The sequence below is a fragment of the Bombina bombina genome, chromosome 5 (genome assembly GCF_027579735.1).
Source record: "Bombina bombina isolate aBomBom1 chromosome 5, aBomBom1.pri, whole genome shotgun sequence".
Classification (NCBI taxonomy): Eukaryota; Metazoa; Chordata; class Amphibia; order Anura; family Bombinatoridae; genus Bombina; species Bombina bombina.
Window position 1 is genome coordinate 461485483 of NC_069503.1, and position 19663 is coordinate 461505145.

The following is a 19663-nucleotide window of genomic DNA, read 5'->3' on the forward strand; positions in this document are numbered from 1 at the left end:
CCTAACGCTGGTATTTAGAGTCGTTTCTGCAGTGAGCGTTAGAGCTCTAACGACAAAATTCCAGCCGCCTGAAAATAGCAGGAGTTAAGAGCTTTCTGGCTAACGCCGGTTTATAAAGCTCTTAACTACTGTACCCTAAAGTACACTAACACCCATAAACTACCTATGTACCCCTAAACCGAGGTCCCCCCACATCGCCGCCACTCGATTAAAATTTTTAACCCCTAATCTGCCGACCGCCACCTACGTTATCCTTATGTACCCCTAATCTGCTGCCCCTAACCCCGCCGACCCCTATATTATATTTATTAACCCCTAACTTGCCCCACACAACGTCGCCGCAAGCTACTTAAAATAATTAACCCCTAATCTTCCGACCGCAAATCGCCGCCACCTACGTTATCCCTATGTACCCCTAATCTGATACCCCTAACATCGCCGACCCCTATATTATATTTATTAACCCCTAATCTGCCCCCCTCAACGTCGCCGACACCTAACTTCAATTATTAACCCCTAATCTGCCGACCGGAGCTCACCGCTATTCTAATAAATGTATTAACCCCTAAAGCTAAGTCTAACCCTAACACTAACACCCCCCTAAGTTAAATATAAGTTTTATCTAACGAAATTAATTAACTCTTATTAAATAACTTATTCCTATTTAAAGCTAAATACTTACCTGTAAAATAAATCCTAATATAGCTACAATATAAATTATTATTATATTATAGCTATTTTAGGATTAATATTTATTTTACAGGCAACTTTGTAATTATTTTAACCAGGTACAATAGCTATTAAATAGTTAAGAACTATTTAATAGTTACCTAGTTAAAATAATAACAAATTTACCTGTAAAATAAATCCTAACCTAAGATATAATTAAACCTAACACTACCCTATCAATAAAATAATTAAATAAACTACCTACAATTACCTACAATTAACCTAACACTACACTATCAATAAATTAATTAAACACAATTCCTACAAATAAATACAATTAAATAAACTAGCTAAAGTACAAAAAATAAAAAAGAACTAAGTTACAGAAAATAAAAAAATATTTACAAACATAATAAAAATATTACAACAATTTTAAACTAATTACACCTACTCTAAGCCCCCTAATAAAATAACAAAGCCCCCCAAAATAAAAAATTCCCTACCCTATTCTAAATTAAAAAAGTTACAAGCTCTTTTACCTTACCAGCCCTGAACAGGGCCCTTTGCGGGGCATGCCCCAAGAATTTCAGCTCTTTTGCCTGTAAAAAAAAACATACAATACCCCCCCCCCCCAACATTACAACCCACCACCCACATACCCCTAATCTAACCCAAACCCCCCTTAAATAAACCTAACACTAATCCCCTGAAGATCTTCCTACCTTGTCTTCACCATCCAGGTATCACCGATCCGTCCTGGCTCCAAGATCTTCATCCAACCCAAGCGGGGGTTGGCGATCCATAATCCGGTGCTCCAAAGTCTTCCTCCTATCCGGCAAGAAGAGGACATCCGGACCGTCAAACATCTTCTCCAAGCGGCATCTTCGATCTTCTTCCATCCGGTGCGGAGCGGGTCCATCTTGAAGCAGGCGACGCGGATCCATCCTCTTCTTCCGATGTCTCCCGACTAATGACGGTTCCTTTAAGGGACGTCATCCAAGATGGCGTCCCTCGAATTCCGATTGGCTGATAGGATTCTATCAGCCAATCGGAATTAAGGTAGGAATTTTCTGATTGGCTGATGGAATCAGCCAATCAGAATCAAGTTCAATCCGATTGGCTGATCCAATCAGCCAATCAGATTGAGCTCGCATTCTATTGGCTGTTCCGATCAGCCAATAGAATGCGAGCTCAATCTGATTGGCTGATGGGATCGGCCAATCGGATTGAACTTGATTCTGATTGGCTGATTCCATCAGCCAATCAGAAAATTCCTACCTTAATTCCGATTGGCTGATAGAATCCTATCAGCCAATCGGAATTCGAGGGACGCCATCTTGGATGACGTCCCTTAAAGGAACCGTCATTAGTCGGGAGACATCGGAAGAAGAGGATGGATCCGCGTCGCCTGCTTCAAGATGGACCCGCTCCGCACCGGATGGAAGAAGATCGAAGATGCCGCTTGGAGAAGATGTTTGCCGGTCCGGATGTCCTCTTCTTGCCGGATAGGAGGAAGACTTTGGAGCACCGGATTATGGATCGCCAACCCCCGCTTGGGTTGGATGAAGATCTTGGAGCCAGGACGGATCGGTGATACCTGGATGGTGAAGACAAGGTAGGAAGATCTTCAGGGGATTAGTGTTAGGTTTATTTAAGGGGGGTTTGGGTTAGATTAGGGGTATGTGGGTGGTGGGTTGTAATGTTGGGGGGGGGTATTGTATGTTTTTTTTTACAGGCAAAAGAGCTGAAATTCTTGGGGCATGCCCCGCAAAGGGCCCTGTTCAGGGCTGGTAAGGTAAAAGAGCTTGTAACTTTTTTAATTTAGAATAGGGTAGGGAATTTTTTATTTTGGGGGGCTTTGTTATTTTATTAGGGGGCTTAGAGTAGGTGTAATTAGTTTAAAATTGTTGTAATATTTTTATTATGTTTGTAAATATTTTTTTATTTTCTGTAACTTAGTTCTTTTTTATTTTTTGTACTTTAGCTAGTTTATTTAATTGTATTTATTTGTAGGAATTGTGTTTAATTAATTTATTGATAGTGTAGTGTTAGGTTAATTGTAGGTAATTGTAGGTAGTTTATTTAATTATTTTATTGATAGGGTAGTGTTAGGTTTAATTATATCTTAGGTTAGGATTTATTTTACAGGTAAATTTGTTATTATTTTAACTAGGTAACTATTAAATAGTTCTTAACTATTTAATAGCTATTGTACCTGGTTAAAATAATTACAAAGTTGCCTGTAAAATAAATATTAATCCTAAAATAGCTATAATATAATAATAATTTATATTGTAGCTATATTAGGATTTATTTTACAGGTAAGTACAGGTATACCTCACTTTACAGCGCTTCACTTTACAGCACTTCGCTAATACAGCGCTTTGTGGAGCTGAAGTTCAACCTCCAAGGATTTTAAAACAGTGCTGTAATATTCGTGAGATTGCAAGAAAAGTGAATGGCACCATTTTATTATGCTTAGTTCACTCTGTTTACAACATTGCAGTGCAATCTGTGTCTCAGTGCTATAGTCTTGCAAATGTTACTACAGTAATTGTCACTATTTTACAGGTACAGTTTTTATTGAATACTGTGTTGTGCGAGTGTTAAACTAAACTTAGCGCTATTGTACACCTAATATATGTTAGTTCAAACATGTTTTTAAGTTTTTAAACACACTGGCAAGTGAAAAGAAAGCTAAAACTGCCTTGTTTCACTTTAAGGCGGTTTTCACTTTACAGCAGAGCTCTGGTCCCTAACCTGCTGTATGAGCGGGGTATACCTGTATTTAGCTTTAAATAGGAATCATTTATTTAATAAGAGTTAATTTATTTCGTTAGATAAAAATTATATTTAACTTAGGGGGGTGTTAGTGTTAGGGTTAGACTTAGCTTTAGGGGTTAATACATTTATTAGAATAGCGGTGAGCTCCGATCGGAAGTTTAGGGGTTAATAATTGAAGGTAGGTGTCGGCGATATTAGGGAGGGCAGATTAGGGGTTAATACTATTTATGATAGGGTTAGTGAGGCGGATTAGGGGTTAATAACTTTATTATAGTAGCGCTCAGGTCCGCTCGGCAGATTAGGGGTTAATAAGTGTAGGTAGGTGTCGGCGACATTGTGGGGGGCAGATTAGGGGTTAATAAATATAACATAGGGGTCGGCGATGTTAGGGCAGCAGATTAGGGGTACATAGGGATAACGTAGGTTGCGGCGGTTTACGGGGCGGCAGATTAGGGGTTAAAAATAATATACAGGAGTCAGCGATAGCGGGGGCGGCAGAATAGGGGTTAATAAGTGTAAGGTTAGGGGTGTTTAGACTCGGGGTACATGTTAGAGTGTTAGGTGCAGACGTAGGAAGTGTTTCCCCATAGGAAACAATGGGGCTGCGTTAGGAGCTGAACGCTGCTTTTTTGCAGGTGTTAGGTTTTTTTTCAGCTCAAACAGCCCCATTGTTTCCTATGGGGGAATCGTGCACGAGCACGTTTTTGAGGCTGGCCGCGTCCGTAAGCAACTCTGGTATCGAGAGTTGCATTTGCGGTAAAAATGCTCTACGCTCCTTTTTTGGAGCCTAACGCAGCATTTGTTTTAACTCTCGATACCAGAGTTAAATTTATGGTGCGGCCAGAAAAAAGCCCGCGGAGCGTTAAAAGCCCTTTTACCGCTGAACTCCAAATCTAGGCCTTAGACAATATTCTGTGTGTGTGTGTCTGATTTTGCTCTTAAAGGTCTTGAATGGTGAATTATTCAGTTCCAGGTGAAATGCAGAATACTGGTCAGTGCCAAGTGGTATCCAGGTCCTGAGAGGACCTCTAACAGATGGCAAGAGAACAAAGAAAAATTAATAATAGGAGTAAATTATAAAGTTGCTTAAAATTGCATGCTCTATCTCAATCATGAAAGAAAAAACTGGGTTTAGTATCCCTTTAATTTACACAGCAAGGCAATCATAGGTGCTTCGTTTTCTATGAAATATCAATAAATCAAATGTGAATGCTTATTTTGCAGTGAGCAGTTCCTTCAGTATATTACTTCTTAAATTGTTCTTGTAATTTTATAATTCAGGATCAGTGTAGTGTTCATCTTCAGAGTCATAAGCAATATGTGCTAAGACAATATTGCATTTGTTCATTTACTTGTTTATCGAATACTCTGTGCTTACCCAACATTTTGCCTAGCCATGTCTACTTAATGTTTAGGATTAAGATGAATAAACAGTATTCTGCTGAATCCAAGGATTTATCTAAAAATTGTCAGCTGGTACGTTTGGATAGTCCTTTATTGAAATACAGCACCATTTTTATATTAATGCATCTTATATATCTTCCTCAGTCGCACAGCTAAACTTATTGATGAGACAGTATCATTTATTTTATAAAATTAGAAAATTTTGATAAAGGAACATATCATAATTAAAGGGACAAGAAACTTTTGTGATTCAGATACAGCTTGCAATTTTAAACAACACCAATTTGCTTTGAACTCTTGGTATCCTTTGTTGAAAAGCAAACCTAGATAGGCTCATGGACAGCAATTCACTACTGGGAGCGAGATACTGATTGGTGGCTTCACATATATTCCTTATGCCATTTGCTCATAAAATGTGTTCAGCAAACTTCCAGTAGTGCATTGCTGCTGCTTCAACAAAGGATACCAAGTGAGAGGAGCAAATTTGAAAATAGAAGTAAATTGGTAACATGTTTTAAACTGTATTCTCTGAAATAGTCCTTAGTTCTGCTGGTTTTTATATAGCTATATGTTGATATAAATAGTATTGATTAAACAAACAACAGATCATAGAAAATGCACATAAACAATATTTACTTGATACTGCTCCAAAATGTGCTGAACTAATCACTTTGCAACAATGCCATTTTTATCATTTCCACCATTCAGTAGTTAATAAATAATAACAATGTTGTAAGGCATATTATAATAAAGTCTAAATAGAACTCTGTTGCAACAAAATGTTAAAAAAAAAAGAAATCACTAAAACCACCCAAACTTTATAAAAAACAGATGTAAATAGTAATTCTTATTGAGACCTTTGAGATGCAGAGTGTGTAAATACTTTATCCATTATTGGCCAATCTTTTTGGAGCTATTTTTAAAACAATTATTTACCAATGCACTAAATAAGGACAAATCATATATAGAGTGCAGTTCAGCCTGGGATGCTTTATTGTTAAAGGGACACTGAACCCATTTTTTTTCTTTTGTGATTCGGATAGAGCATGCAATTTTAAACAACTTTGTAATTTACTCCTATTATCAATTGTTCTTTGTTCTCTTGCTATCTTTATTTGAAAATGAAGGAATCTAAGCTTTTCTTTTTGTTTCAGACTCCGGGCAGCACTTTTTTATTGGTGGATACATTTATCCACAAATCAGCAAGAACAACCCAGGTTGTTCACCAAAAATGGGCCGGCATCTAAACTTATATTCTTGCATTTCAAATAAAGATACCAAGAGAATGAAGAAAATTTGATAATAGGAGTTATAAATTAGAAAGTTGCTTAAAATTGCATGCTCTATCTGAATCACACAAAAAAAAATTTGGGTTCATTGTCCCTTTAAGGCTATAGTAAGCATTAAAGAGTGATTTGGACTATGATTGGTATATATATATATATGTTGCCAATGCAATAGACAGTTGATAATTTGCTATTTATATGCTCTATCTGAATCACACAAAAAAAAATTGGGGTTCATTGTCCCTTTAAGGCTATAGTAAGCATTAAAGAGTGATTTGGACTATGATTGGTATATATATATATATATATGTTGCCAATGCAATAGACAGTTGATGATTTGCTATTTATATAGAGCTATCGGATGTACAGGTTATATTTGTAAAATGGTCTTACTATTCAGCCAAGAAATTTATAGCAGTGTCCTGAAGCACATTTTATTTTAATTGCTTTTATGCTGTATTTGTATTTTGGATGCGTTTACTTTTATAAGAGTACCTTTGTTTATATCAGTATCTGCTTACAAATCTAGCCAATCAATCATGTTTCCCATGTACGTTGGTAAATAGAATTTTGGGATTTCGACCAGAGTTCAAGGGTCATAAAAGTCTAAAAATGACATGCTCTAGTTAGTAAGAACTATGGACCGAGCACTAATGTCTGTTTAACCCCCTGCAAAGGCATTTAAAACACAGTAGAAATAATGCTAGGGACCAGCAGAAACTGCCGCTGATCCAATCAGTAGGGGTTAAAGGGACACTCAATAAAAATTAAACTTTCATTATTCAGATAGAGCATGACATTTTAAACAACTTTCTAATTTACTTCCATTAACTAAATGTGCACAGTCTTTTTATATTTAAACTTTTTGAGTCACCAGCTCCTACTGAGCATGTGCAAGAATAAGTGTGTATGCATTTGTGAATGGCTGATGGCTGTCACATGGTACGTGTATGCATTTGTGAATGGCTGATGGCTGTCACATGGTACAGGGGGAGTGGAAAGACACATAACTTCTAAAATTGTCAGAAAAAAAAAATCTACTACTCATTTGAAGTTCAGACTAAGTGCTATTGAATTGTCTTGTTATCTTGCATTTGTTGATTATGCAAACCTACTGTGTTGACTGGTCCTTTAAACACTCATTAGTGCAGCTGTAGGTTGCTAACCCATTTCCTGTTTGCTTTGTTTATAACTCTGAAATGTGATTACTTCCACTGTTGGGTTAACTAGACTTGTTTAACCTCTGGGTGTTTACTGCTTACCTTTTACACATTTCAGGTTATTAACTGGACTTGAACTGCATACATTTCAATAAAAACTGGAAAATGGAGTGTGTGTGTATATATATTTCTTCAAAATTGGCATTCCTAAAAAACATAGTCTTACACCAGTGCATCATTTATCTTCAGTGCACCAGAATCATCAGAATCATTTGGCTAATGACTTAGGGCTCCATGTACTAAATATACGAAAGCTGCTCCGTCGCCTTTGTGGGGCAGGTTTGCACATGCGAGCCTGCTTCCTACAATGTAAGAAGCAGTGGTCATTAGACCCCTTCTTCTTACACTCTATGCCACCTCTGAGGTGGCATGGGGAAATCGCTGAGAGCTCACTCACTGTCTGTGATTGACAGCCCCTTCTCTCACTCGATTAGTCACGCTAGAGAAGGGGCGACATTAGATGCTCACTTGAGCATGTAATGATACATATGAGCAGAGGATCATGTTCGCCCACTGCCCAGTTTTTGCAAAAGCGAGCTGACATCTTCTCGAGTTGAGAAGCTTGTCCGCTCAACCTTTAGTACACAGGGCCCTTAGTCTGAGCAAAACTAAGCATGGCATTACAAGTAGTGAAACAGCTACAGCAGTAGGGAAGTGGTCTTCTGTGAAAGGTTAAGTCAGCAGTCAGTCTGTGGATGTTTATGATGATTCAATGTAGAATTGTAACTATTGTCTGTATGTAAGTGCACTAATGTGTGAAATTAATTCATAATAATCAGTGTGATATATGGGGACCTAAGTGAATAAAAAAATCCTTAAACACTGAATAAACCTAAAAACTTTGCCAGAAGATGTGTAATGTAACTAATGTAATTAAAATTTAATTCCATTTAAAGCATAGTTTATGTAATTAGACACATTCAGAAGTACCATATTACAGTGATTACCCCTTGTAATATGAAGCTACTATAAAACCTAATATACAATATGTGTTACAATTAAATACTTAACATTTCTGAATGTTATATGCATTCTGGAACATTATATGTCCTGTAGATACTTCATTTAAAGTGATGGTAAATCCAAGCGTTTGTGAAACGCTAGGATTTACCAGTGGAACAAATAAAGGGGACTTTCAGTCATGAAGTATAAAATACTTCATGCTGAAAGTTCCTTTATTTGTTTGAAGCGTTCGCCGCACTGAGCTCCTCAGGCAGCCCACGGCTGAACGCTATATTGCTGTGAGGTGACATTTCCACCTCTTAGCCAATGGCTAATGGTAGTATGAATACACTTGATGTTTGTTAACACCTGCTCCAAATATATCACCTGCTCCAAATATACAATACTTATGGCATTTTATTGAGAAATAAATATTATATGTATGTATTTGACATCTTGTTATGTTGAACTTTGATTATAGAGGGAAGTTTTATTGATGAAACCTTTGAAAATGAAGGAAGCATTTGTGGAAGTGACTCAACATTCTACAGACAAACACAAGGTAACTGCAACATATGCTTTTGAAGGGATATAAAACACATTATTATTATAATATTTTGTTCACAGTCTTGCAATAAATTAGCATACTAGATGAATGTAGTTGTATTCACCTTACATCTTATATGCTTTTTTAATGTAACTCTTTTAGTCAATCTCTAACCACAAACTGCTTTATTTGGGGAAGCCAATCCAACATTTTTACTGGAGTAGAAAAAACTTGTCACTGTCATTTTCTGGTCAATCTCAATCATTTGAAAATATTATCAAATGATTTATCTTCACTTATCCCCATAGACGTTAATGGTAAACTTTGTAGAAATCATTAGTCTTTTATAAAGGATTGTGACGGAACCTTTGTTAGTAAAAATGGTTTCCCTATGGGGAGTGTTTACCTTAATCTTTGCATATCTGATCTTTTAATATAGGGCACAGCATGATGGATACTTTATCAGTGGCCTTGCGTGTGGCAGAAGAAGCCGTAGAAGAAGCTATTGCCAAAGCAGATTCATATCGCGATAGTCTGGTAAGAGCAATATATTTATTTACTTATATACATAATTCCCTGCTCTATTTGTCTGTTTCACAATGGTGCTTTCATGCTCAGGCAGGTTAGAAGCCAAGTAGCAAGTGAATGCTTAAATGACATGCTCATATACATTAGTACATGTAATTTTTCATAACTGATGCTAGCCAACTAGCTTTTCCCAAACAGGACTTTACCTATGTGTTTATCCCCAGGATTAACTCATATAAAATCACAATCCTTTAGAAAATGTTAGCTAGTAAATTTGTAGAAAAATGACCACAAAAGTCTCTGAAGATTTCTGCAGACAAATCTTTTGAAGCACTGTGGTAGATCCCATAGTTAGTTTAGGTACATAGTCCAAATATTATATATTACGTGATTTAAAAAAAAAAAAAAGAAATTGCATCAGAATATCCCTTTAATGCCATTGCCTAATCGCAATTTGAAGCATAAGTGTCAGATGAGGAAGAGTATTTATGTCTCACATTTTTGGCCCAAATACGGCCTATTGTCATTTTGCTCATGTACATTAAGGAGAGGGTTTCAATAGTGTCCTTATTTTCCTATAGGGGAAGGTTTGCCATGTGTGGTATTTAGTCTTAAATTTCTTTGAATTCCTTTTTACTGCAAGTGAATTATTTTGTACTTACCTTAAAAAATAAGATACAATAATAATATTAATAATAATAATAACAACAATTATTATTATTTATTAATAATAATAATAAAACAATAGTTTAGCATTTAAATAATACAAATCATAAAGGTGACCCTCCCCAAACTAGGGCCATTCAAAAAGACACGTTGAAATGATACACTGTTTAGAAAGTGGTATATGCAGTAAGAGCTGATGCCCTTTTAATTAACCCCCTGTCAGCCAGAGAGGACTGCAAAAATCACATGTAACTAAATTTGTCCCTAACATTAGTCATAGCTCTTGACTGAATTAGGTGACTTTGAGAAAACTCCCCTAACTATTCAAAAATGCAAGTATGTTGTAAATTCTTCCATTTGCAATGTACTCCACAACCCAAAGTTAGTTCATGTTGGCACTGTGAGAAAATCAGCTGACTTTCTATTACAAGTATCTAAAGCTGGTTATCTACAAAGCACCAACACAGTCACATGATCTTTATCTCCCAGCTTGCTATAGTTAAAGGGACTGTAAAGTCAAATTTAAACGTTCATAATTAAGATAAAGGGGCCGAATTATCAAGATCCGAATGGAGCTTGATGCCCCTGTTTCCGCCCGAGCCTTCAGGCTCCCTGGAAACAGCTCTGAGGCTGCGGACATCAATCCCCCCGATCATATAGGATCGGGCTGATTGACACCACCTGCTAGTGGTCAATTGGCCGCAAATCTGCAGGCCATTGCTTGTGCAATGATAAATCTGTCAGACATGATCGGATCATGTCGGACAGACTGATGATAAATCGGCCCTATAACATGTCATTTTAAACATCTTTTCATTTTAATTATTTGATCAAATTTGTTCTTTTTGTATCCCTGTATACCTAGATAGGCTCATGAGCAGCAAGGCACTACTGGAAGCTAGATGTTGATTGGTGGGGCTCACCCAATGTGTTCAGCTGGCTCCCAGTAGTGTATTGCTGTTCCTGAGCCTATTTTTCAACAAAGGATGGAAAAAAATAAGGACAATTTGATAATAGAAGTAAATTGGAAAGTTGTTTAAAATCGCACGTTCTATCTGAATCATGACATCTTAAAGTAATTTGCTGCAAGCTATTTGCTTACCTTCAGTCAGAAAACAGTCTGAGCAAGTGAGATGAGATGTCTGTTAAATTCAGCTTGTTAGAGTCAGTGATAGCTTGACGTTTGGGCTTACTTGACAGGACAAATTTATCCAATTAGCTTATTTCTACTAACTTTTTTTGTTTACACTATTCATTTGTATGGTCACAGTTTTCTGGATAAGGCTTCAAGATTTTATATTTATTTTTATTTATAGTCTAGGTTAAATTGTAGATCAAGAGAATCAGTTATTGACGTCACATGTTGATGACATTGCAGATCCGTTGCAATTATGAGAGGAACATAGCGCAACTGCTAGTGCTGTTTTTGCCTACAATATGTTAATTCAAATGTAGGTGACACCAGCAATATTTTTATAGGATACCTATGATTTCATTTCAGTATTGAGGTCAATTATATGATTTCCTCTACTGCTGAAATGAGAAGACATATCACAGCTATATATAAACACATTTTGCCGTAAACATTCCCCGGGCACAGGGCTTATTGTCATAACTAATAAGGTGAACTTGCAGCCTACCTTGTAATGAGAAGGCACCTTATAAGGATTTTTATCTTTATTATGGTTAAATTCCATAGGTTTGTATGATTTTTTTTACCCAATAATTTGCTTTGCTTTTCCTAAATATTTACTTTTGTCAGCCTAAGCAAAGTAGAAGTAAATTATATGGGTTGTAATTATTTCATTAATACTATACCAAGATAAGAAAGATATCATTAAAGTGAAGATTTAATTCAATATATAAAATATGTAATTATATATAGTAAATTAAAAAAAATATTATTGAATATATTTTCATTATTTTTTTTTTACTTGTTTTTCCATTAATTTAGCTTTGAAATGTGTGTTTTATAGACTGACTCCAGAGGTTATGCATCCTACAGATTTAATTTATTTGACCCAAATACATGCTGCCTACAGATTTCTTGTCTAGTGTATTGATTTGTATTTGTGCCTAATTAGCATATATATATAAAGGGCTGTACAATTATCACCATAGTTTACTAGTCAAGGGAGAAAAGCTAATTTTGTACTCCTAAAAACTACCCTTCTCTATGATATATGCAGGTAAGGGGCACTGTATATATAAAAATATAAAATATATATATATATAAACAGAAATATGTCAGTCCTATGTGGTACAAAATCTATTAAAATGCTACTCTGTGATCTTTAATAGGCATCTCTTCCAAATATGAAAATGTCCAAGGAAACACTACAAAGAAACATAAATAAGAATGTACCCCATGGTGTAGAAAAAAATAGTCGAGAGACATAATTTCATTAATGTAGATGTGATCTCACAAGTGATGCAGCATTCCCTTGTGCTCTTAGGGAGCCGGCCTACTCACTGAATCACCAGCAGCAGATATCTCAAAAGTAGGGATCTGCAACTGATCTTCTACTTCTTTGTACCTGATTAGGAAAACAGCACACAAAACTCCAAGTGTGATAATAACATTTATTAAAACAACTTGAAATGTAACTGGGACTAACAACAATAAAGTCCTCCATTACATATGCAGTGTCGCCCGCAAAAGCCGGAGACGCCGGTTTTTGAGCGTTTTTGGTATCCTATATACAGCGCCGCATATAAATGCGGCACGTATATTTCACCCGTCGCTCGCAATTTTTACTCCCATAAGCTAACATGGGACCGCGTCGTAAATCGGTATCCAATATCCAGCGCAAGGCCTTACGTGGCGAAAATGGAGAAATCTTACTCCATTTTTACCATAAAAAGCAGCCGTAGCAGGCTTTGCTCTGAGTATGGGAGCACTGTTACTCCCTAAAATGCCAGCAAAAATAAACTAACACCTAACGCATGTGCAATGTCTATCTACCTGTCAACCGCAATCCCCCACCGCAATAACTAATAAACTCTATTAACCCCTAAACCGCCATAGCCCACACCGCAATTAACCTATTCTAGTATTAACCCCTAAACCGCCATAGCCCACATAGCCTATTAAATGTATTAACCCCTAATCTTCCGCCGCCAACGTCGCCGCCACTATAATAAAGTTATTACCCCCTAAACATAAGTCTAACCCTAACCCTAACACCCCCCTAACTTAAAGGGACAGTCAAGTCCAAAAAAAACTTTCATTTTTCAAATAGGGCATGTAATTTTAAACAACTTTCCAATTTACTTTTATCAACAATTTTGCTTTGTTCTCTTGATATTCTAGTTGAAAGCTAAACCTAGGAAGGCACATATGATAATTTCTAAGCCCTTGAAGGCCGCCTCTATTTTATTTACTTATCACAGCAGGGGAGAGCAAGCTCATGTGAGCCATATAGATAGCATTGTGATCACGCCCGTGGCTAGTGGCAGACACTGCACTAATTGGCTAAAATGCAAGTCAATAGATAATAACTAAAAGTCATGTGATTAGGGGCGGTCAGAAGATGCTTAGATACAAGTTAGTCACAGAAGTAAAAAGTGTTTTATTTTTATTTTACAGGCAACTTTGTATTTATTTTAACTAGGTACAATAGCTATTAAATAGTTATTAACTATTTAATAGCTACCTAGTTAAAATAATTACAAATTTACCTGTAAAATAAAACCTAACCTAAGTTAAAATTACACCTAACACTACACTATCATTAAATTAATTCGATAAATTAACTACAATTACCTAAAATTAAATACAATAAAATAAACTATATTACAAAAAAACACACTAAATTACAGAAAATAAAAAAAATTACAAGAAGTTTAAACTAATTACACCTAATCTAAGCCCCCTAATAAAATAAAAAAGCCCCCCAAAATAATAAAATGCCCTCCCCTATACTAAATTACAAATAGCCCTTAAAAGGGCTTTTTGCGGAGCATTGCCCCAAAGTAATCAGCTCTTTTACCTGTAAAAAAAGAAATACAACCCCCCCAACATTAAAACCCACCACCCACACCCAACCTTACTCTAAAACCCACCCAACCCCCCCTTAAAAAAACCTAACACTACCCCATTGAAGATCACCCTACCTTGAGCCGTCTTCACCCAGCCGGGCAGAAGTCTTCATCCGATCCGGGCAGAAGAGGTCCTCCATCCATGCAGAAGTCTTCATCTAAGCGGCATCTTCTATCTTCTTCCATCCGATGAGGAGAGGCTCCATCTTGAAGACATCCGACGCGGAGCATCCTTCCTGGCCGACGGACTAACGACGAATGAAGGTTCCTTTAAATGACATCATCCAAGGTGGCGTCCCTTGAATTCCGATTGGCTGATAGGATTCTATCAGCCAATCGGAATTAAGGTAGGAAAAATCCTATTGGCTGATACAATCAGTAAATCGGATTGACCTCGCATTCTATTGGCTGTTCCAATCAGCCAATAGAATGCAAGCTCAATCCTATTGGCTGATTGGATCAGCCAATTGGATTGAACTTCAGCCAATACTTTAGTTAATACTAGTAATATTATTTAGATTTATTTAAATAATATTTAAGTTAGGGGGGTGTTAGGGTTAGACTTAGGTTTAGGGGGTAATACTAGAATAGGTTTATTGCGGTGTGGGCTATGGCGGTTAAGGGGTTAATACTAGAATAGGTTTATTGCGGTGTGGGCTATGGCGATTTAGAGGTTAATTGCATTGTGGGGGATTGTTGGTCTAGGGGTTAATATATTTATTATTAGTAGTAAGAGGGGGGATTGCGGATATAGGGGTTTTACGTGTCTGGCTTATTTTTGGGAGGCAGGTTAGACTTTTACGGGAAATTTGATATTTCCTTTACTTTTCTTAGGCGCCGGCAATTTCTAAAGTGCCGTAAGTCACTGGCGACTCCAGAAATTACACTCATTTCTGGACATCGCTAGTTTATCAGACTTACGGCACTATAGGAACTGCTGGCGGGGTATATGTAATACCCCAATGTGCGAGGTGAAATTATGGGCGGCGCAGGTTCCCACACTTGCGCCGAAACCTGCGCCGTATATTGGATCGCGCCCCAAGTCTTTATAATATGCAACGTGTTTCTCTGCACTACAACACCGTTTCATCAGGCATAGATTTAGGCATAAATGTTTTATTTGCCCACTGCAATTTCTTTACCTGCCTGGTGGACATATATATATATATATATATATATTTATATATATATATATATATAAAAATCTCACAAGTATCTGCACTCTCACTGCCAGGTAGTCAATGATCAGGGTGCTTAGTCAGGATTAAATTTCAATAGTAAAACATATAAGGGCATATTTATTAAGCTCTGTACAGAGCTTGATGCCCTATGTTTCTGGCGAGCCTTCATCCCCTGTTAGCAGCCGATTCGCCGTGAATCTGCAGGGGCAGTATTGCACCAGTAGTTCACAAGAACTGCTGGTGCAATGAAATGCTGTGAGCGTATGCTGTCGGCATTTATCGATGTGCAGCGGACATTATCCACAATATCAGATCATGTCTGATTTCACAATGATAATTCGGCCCCATAGACTGCACTCACTGGATCTGTGAAAATTTTATTTTTTATTTATAGTGACGTTTCAGGATCCACAGACCCCTTCCTTAGACCAAACGTTTGGTCTGAGGAAGGGGTCTTTGGATCCGGAAACGTCACTATGATATAACAAATTAAATCTATTTTTTTTTCTCACAAATCCAGTGAGTGCAGTCTATGGCCTAGATTTGGAGTTCGGCGGTAAAAGGGCTGCTAACGCTCCGCGGGCTTTTTTCTGGCCGCACCATAAATTTAACTCTGGTATCGAGAGTTTAATCAAATGCTGCGTTAGGCTCCAAAAAAAGGAGCGTAGAGCATTTTTACCGCAAATGCAACTCAAAAACGTGCTCGTGCACGATTCTCCCATAGGAAACAATGGGGCTGTTTGAGCTGAAAAAAAACCTAACACCTGCAAAAAAGCAGCGTTCAGCTCCTAACGCAGCCCCATTGTTTCCTATGGGGAAACACTTCCTACGTCTGCACCTAACACTCTAACATGTACCCCGAGTCTAAACAACCCTAACCTTACACTTATTAACCCCTAATCTGCCGACCCCGCTATCGCTGACCCCTGCATATTTTTTTAAACCCCTAATCTGCCGCTCCGTAAACCGCCGCAACCTACGTTATCCCTATGTACCCCTAATCTGCTGCCCTAACATCGCCGACCCCTATATTATATTTATTAACCCCTAATCTGCCCCCCTCAACGTCGCCGACACCTGCCTACACTTATTAACCCCTAATCTGCCGAGCGGACCTGAGCGCTACTATAATAAAGTTATTAACCCCTAATCCGCCTCACTAACCCTATCATAAATAGTATTAACCCCTAATCTGCCCTCCCTAACATCGCCGACACCTAACTTCAATTATTAACCCCTAATCTGCCGACCGGAGCTCACCGCTATTCTAATAAATGTATTAACCCCTAAAGCTAAGTCTAACCCTAACACTAACACCCCCCTAAGTTAAATATAATTTTTATCTAACGAAATAAATTAACTCTTATTAAATAAATGATTCCTATTTAAAGCTAAATACTTACCTGTAAAATACATCCTAATATAGCTACAATATAAATTATAATTATATTATAGCTATTTTAGGATTAATATTTATTTTACAGGTAACTTTGTAATTATTTTAACCAGGTACAATAGCTATTAAATAGTTAAGAACTATTTAATAGTTACCTAGTTAAAATAATAACAAAATTACCTGTAAAATAAGTCCTAACCTAAGATATAATTAAACCTAACACTACCCTATCAATAAATTAATTAAATAAACTACCTACAATTACCTACAATTAACCTAACACTACACTATCAATAAATTAATTAAATACAATTCCTACAAATAAATACAATTAAATAAACTAGCTAAAGTACAAATAATAAAAAAGATCTAAGTTACAGAAAATAAAAAAATATTTACAAACATAATAAAAATATTACAACAATTTTAAACTAATTACACCTACTCTAAGCCCCCTAATAAAATAACAAAGCCCCCCAAAATAAAAAATTCCCTACCCTATTCTAAATTAAAAAAAGTTACAAGCTCTTTTACCTTACCAGCCCTGAACAGGGCCCTTTGCGGGGCATGCCCCAAGAATTTCAGCTCTTTTGCCTGTAAAAGAATAAATACAATACCCCCCCCCCCCCAACATTACAACCCACCACCCACATACCCCTAATCTAACCCAAACCCCCCTTAAATAAACCTAACACTAAGCCCCTGAAGATCTTCCTACCTTGTCTTCACCATACCAGGTTCACCGATCCGTCCTGAAGAGCTCCTCCGATGTCCTGATCCAAGCCCAAGCGGGGGCTGAAGAGGTCCATGATCCGGTCAAAGTCTTCATCCAAGCGGGGCAGAAGAGGATCTTCCATCCGATTGAAGTCATCATCCAGGCGGCATCTTCGATCTTCTTCCATCCGGAGCGAAGCGGCAGGATCCTGAAGACATCCAGCGCGGAACATCCATCCGGACCGACGACTGAACGACGAATGACTGTTCCTTTAAGGGACGTCATCCAAGATGGCGTCCCTCGAATTCCGATTGGCTGATAGGATTCTATCAGCCAATCGGAATTAAGGTAGGAATTTTCTGATTGGCTGATGGAATCAGCCAATCAGAATCTAGTTCAATCCGATTGGCCGATCCAATCAGCCAATCAGATTGAGCTCGCATTCTATTGGCTGATCGGTCCGGATGGATGTTCCGCGCTGGATGTCTTCAGGATCCTGCCGCTTCGCTCCGGATGGAAGAAGATCGAAGATGCCGCCTGGATGATGACTTCAATTGGATGGAAGATCCTCTTCTGCCCCGCTTGGATGAAGACTTTGACCGGATCATGGACCTCTTCAGCCCCCGCTTGGGCTTGGATCAGGACATCGGAGGAGCTCTTCAGGACGGATCGGTGAACCTGGTATGGTGAAGACAAGGTAGGAAGATCTTCAGGGGCTTAGTGTTAGGTTTATTTAAGGGGGTTTGGGTTAGATTAGGGGTATGTGGGTGGTGGGTTGTAATGTTGGGGGGGGGGGGGGTATTGTATTTATTCTTTTCCAGGCAAAAGACCTGAAATTCTTGGGGCATGCCCCGCAAAGGGCCCTGTTCAGGGCTGGTAAGGTAAAAGAGCTTGTAACTTTTTTTAATTTAGAATAGGGTAGGGAATTTTTTATTTTGGGGGGCTTTGTTATTTTTTTAGGGGGCTTAGAGTAGGTGTAATTAGTTTAAAATTGTTGTAATATTTTTATTATGTTTGTAAATATTTTTTTATTTTCTGTAACTTAGATCTTTTTTATTTTTTGTACTTTAGCTAGTTTATTTAATTGTATTTATTTGTAGGAATTGTATTTAATTAATTTATTGATAGTGTAGTGTTAGGTTAATTGTAGGTAATTGTAGGTAGTTTATTTAATTAATTTATTGATAGGGTAGTGTTAGGTTTAATTATATCTTAGGTTAGGACTTATTTTACAGGTAATTTTGTTATTATTTTAACTAGGTAACTATTAAATAGTTCTTAACTATTTAATAGCTATTGTACCTGGTTAAAATAATTACAAAGTTACCTGTAAAATAAATATTAATCCTAAAATAGCTATAATATAATTATAATTTATATTGTAGCTATATTAGAATGTATTTTACAGGTAAGTATTTAGCTTTAAATAGGAATCATTTATTTAATAAGAGTTAATTTATTTCGTTAGATAAAAATTATATTTAACTTAGGGGGGTGTTAGTGTTAGGGTTAGACTTAGCTTTAGGGGTTAATACATTTATTAGAATAGCGGTGAGCTCCGGTCGGCAGATTAGGGGTTAATAATTGAAGTTAGGTGTCGGCGATGTTAGGGAGGGCAGATTAGGGGTTAATACTATTTATGATAGGGTTAGTGAGGCGGATTAGGGGTTAATACATTTATTATAGTAGCGCTCAGGTCCGCTCGGCAGATTAGGGGTTAATAAGTGTAGGCAGGTGTCGGCGACGTTGAGGGGGGCAGATTAGGGGTTAATAAATATAATATAGGGGTCGGCGGTGTTAGGGGTAGCAGATTAGGGGTACATAGGGATAACGTAGGTGGCGGCGATTTGCGGTCGGAAGATTAGGGGTTAATTATTTTAAGTAGCTTGCGGCGACGTTGTGGGGGGCAAGTTAGGGGTTAAGAAATATAATATAGGGGTCGGCGGGGTTAGGGGCAGCAGATTAGGGGTACATAAGTATAACGTAGGTGGCGGTCGGCAGATTAGGGGTTAAAAATTTTAATCGAGTGGCGGCGATGTGGGGGGAGCTCGGTTTAGGGGTACATAGGTAGTTTATGGGTGTTAGTGTACTTTAGGGTACAGTAGTTAAGAGCTTTATGAACCGGCGTTAGCCAGAAAGCTCTTAACTCCTGCTATTTTCAGGCGGCTGGAATCTTGTCGTTAGAGCTCTAACGCTCACTTCAGAAACGACTCTAAATACCAGCGTTAGAAAGATCCCATTGAAAAGATAGGCTACGCAAATGGCGTAGGGGGATCTGCGGTAT

At 37.5% G+C, this 19663-nt stretch overlaps 1 protein-coding gene across 1 annotated transcript in view; it reads left to right on the forward strand.

Annotated features, from left to right (window-relative positions):
• Positions 1-19663, forward strand: part of MYRIP (myosin VIIA and Rab interacting protein) — a 587347-nt gene that overhangs the window by 309589 nt on the left and 258095 nt on the right. Inside the window, exons 4-5 of the mRNA XM_053715758.1 lie at positions 8787-8867; positions 9292-9389. Coding sequence (XP_053571733.1) covers positions 8787-8867; positions 9292-9389 — 179 coding nt within the window. The remainder of the gene's footprint in view (positions 1-8786; positions 8868-9291; positions 9390-19663) is intronic.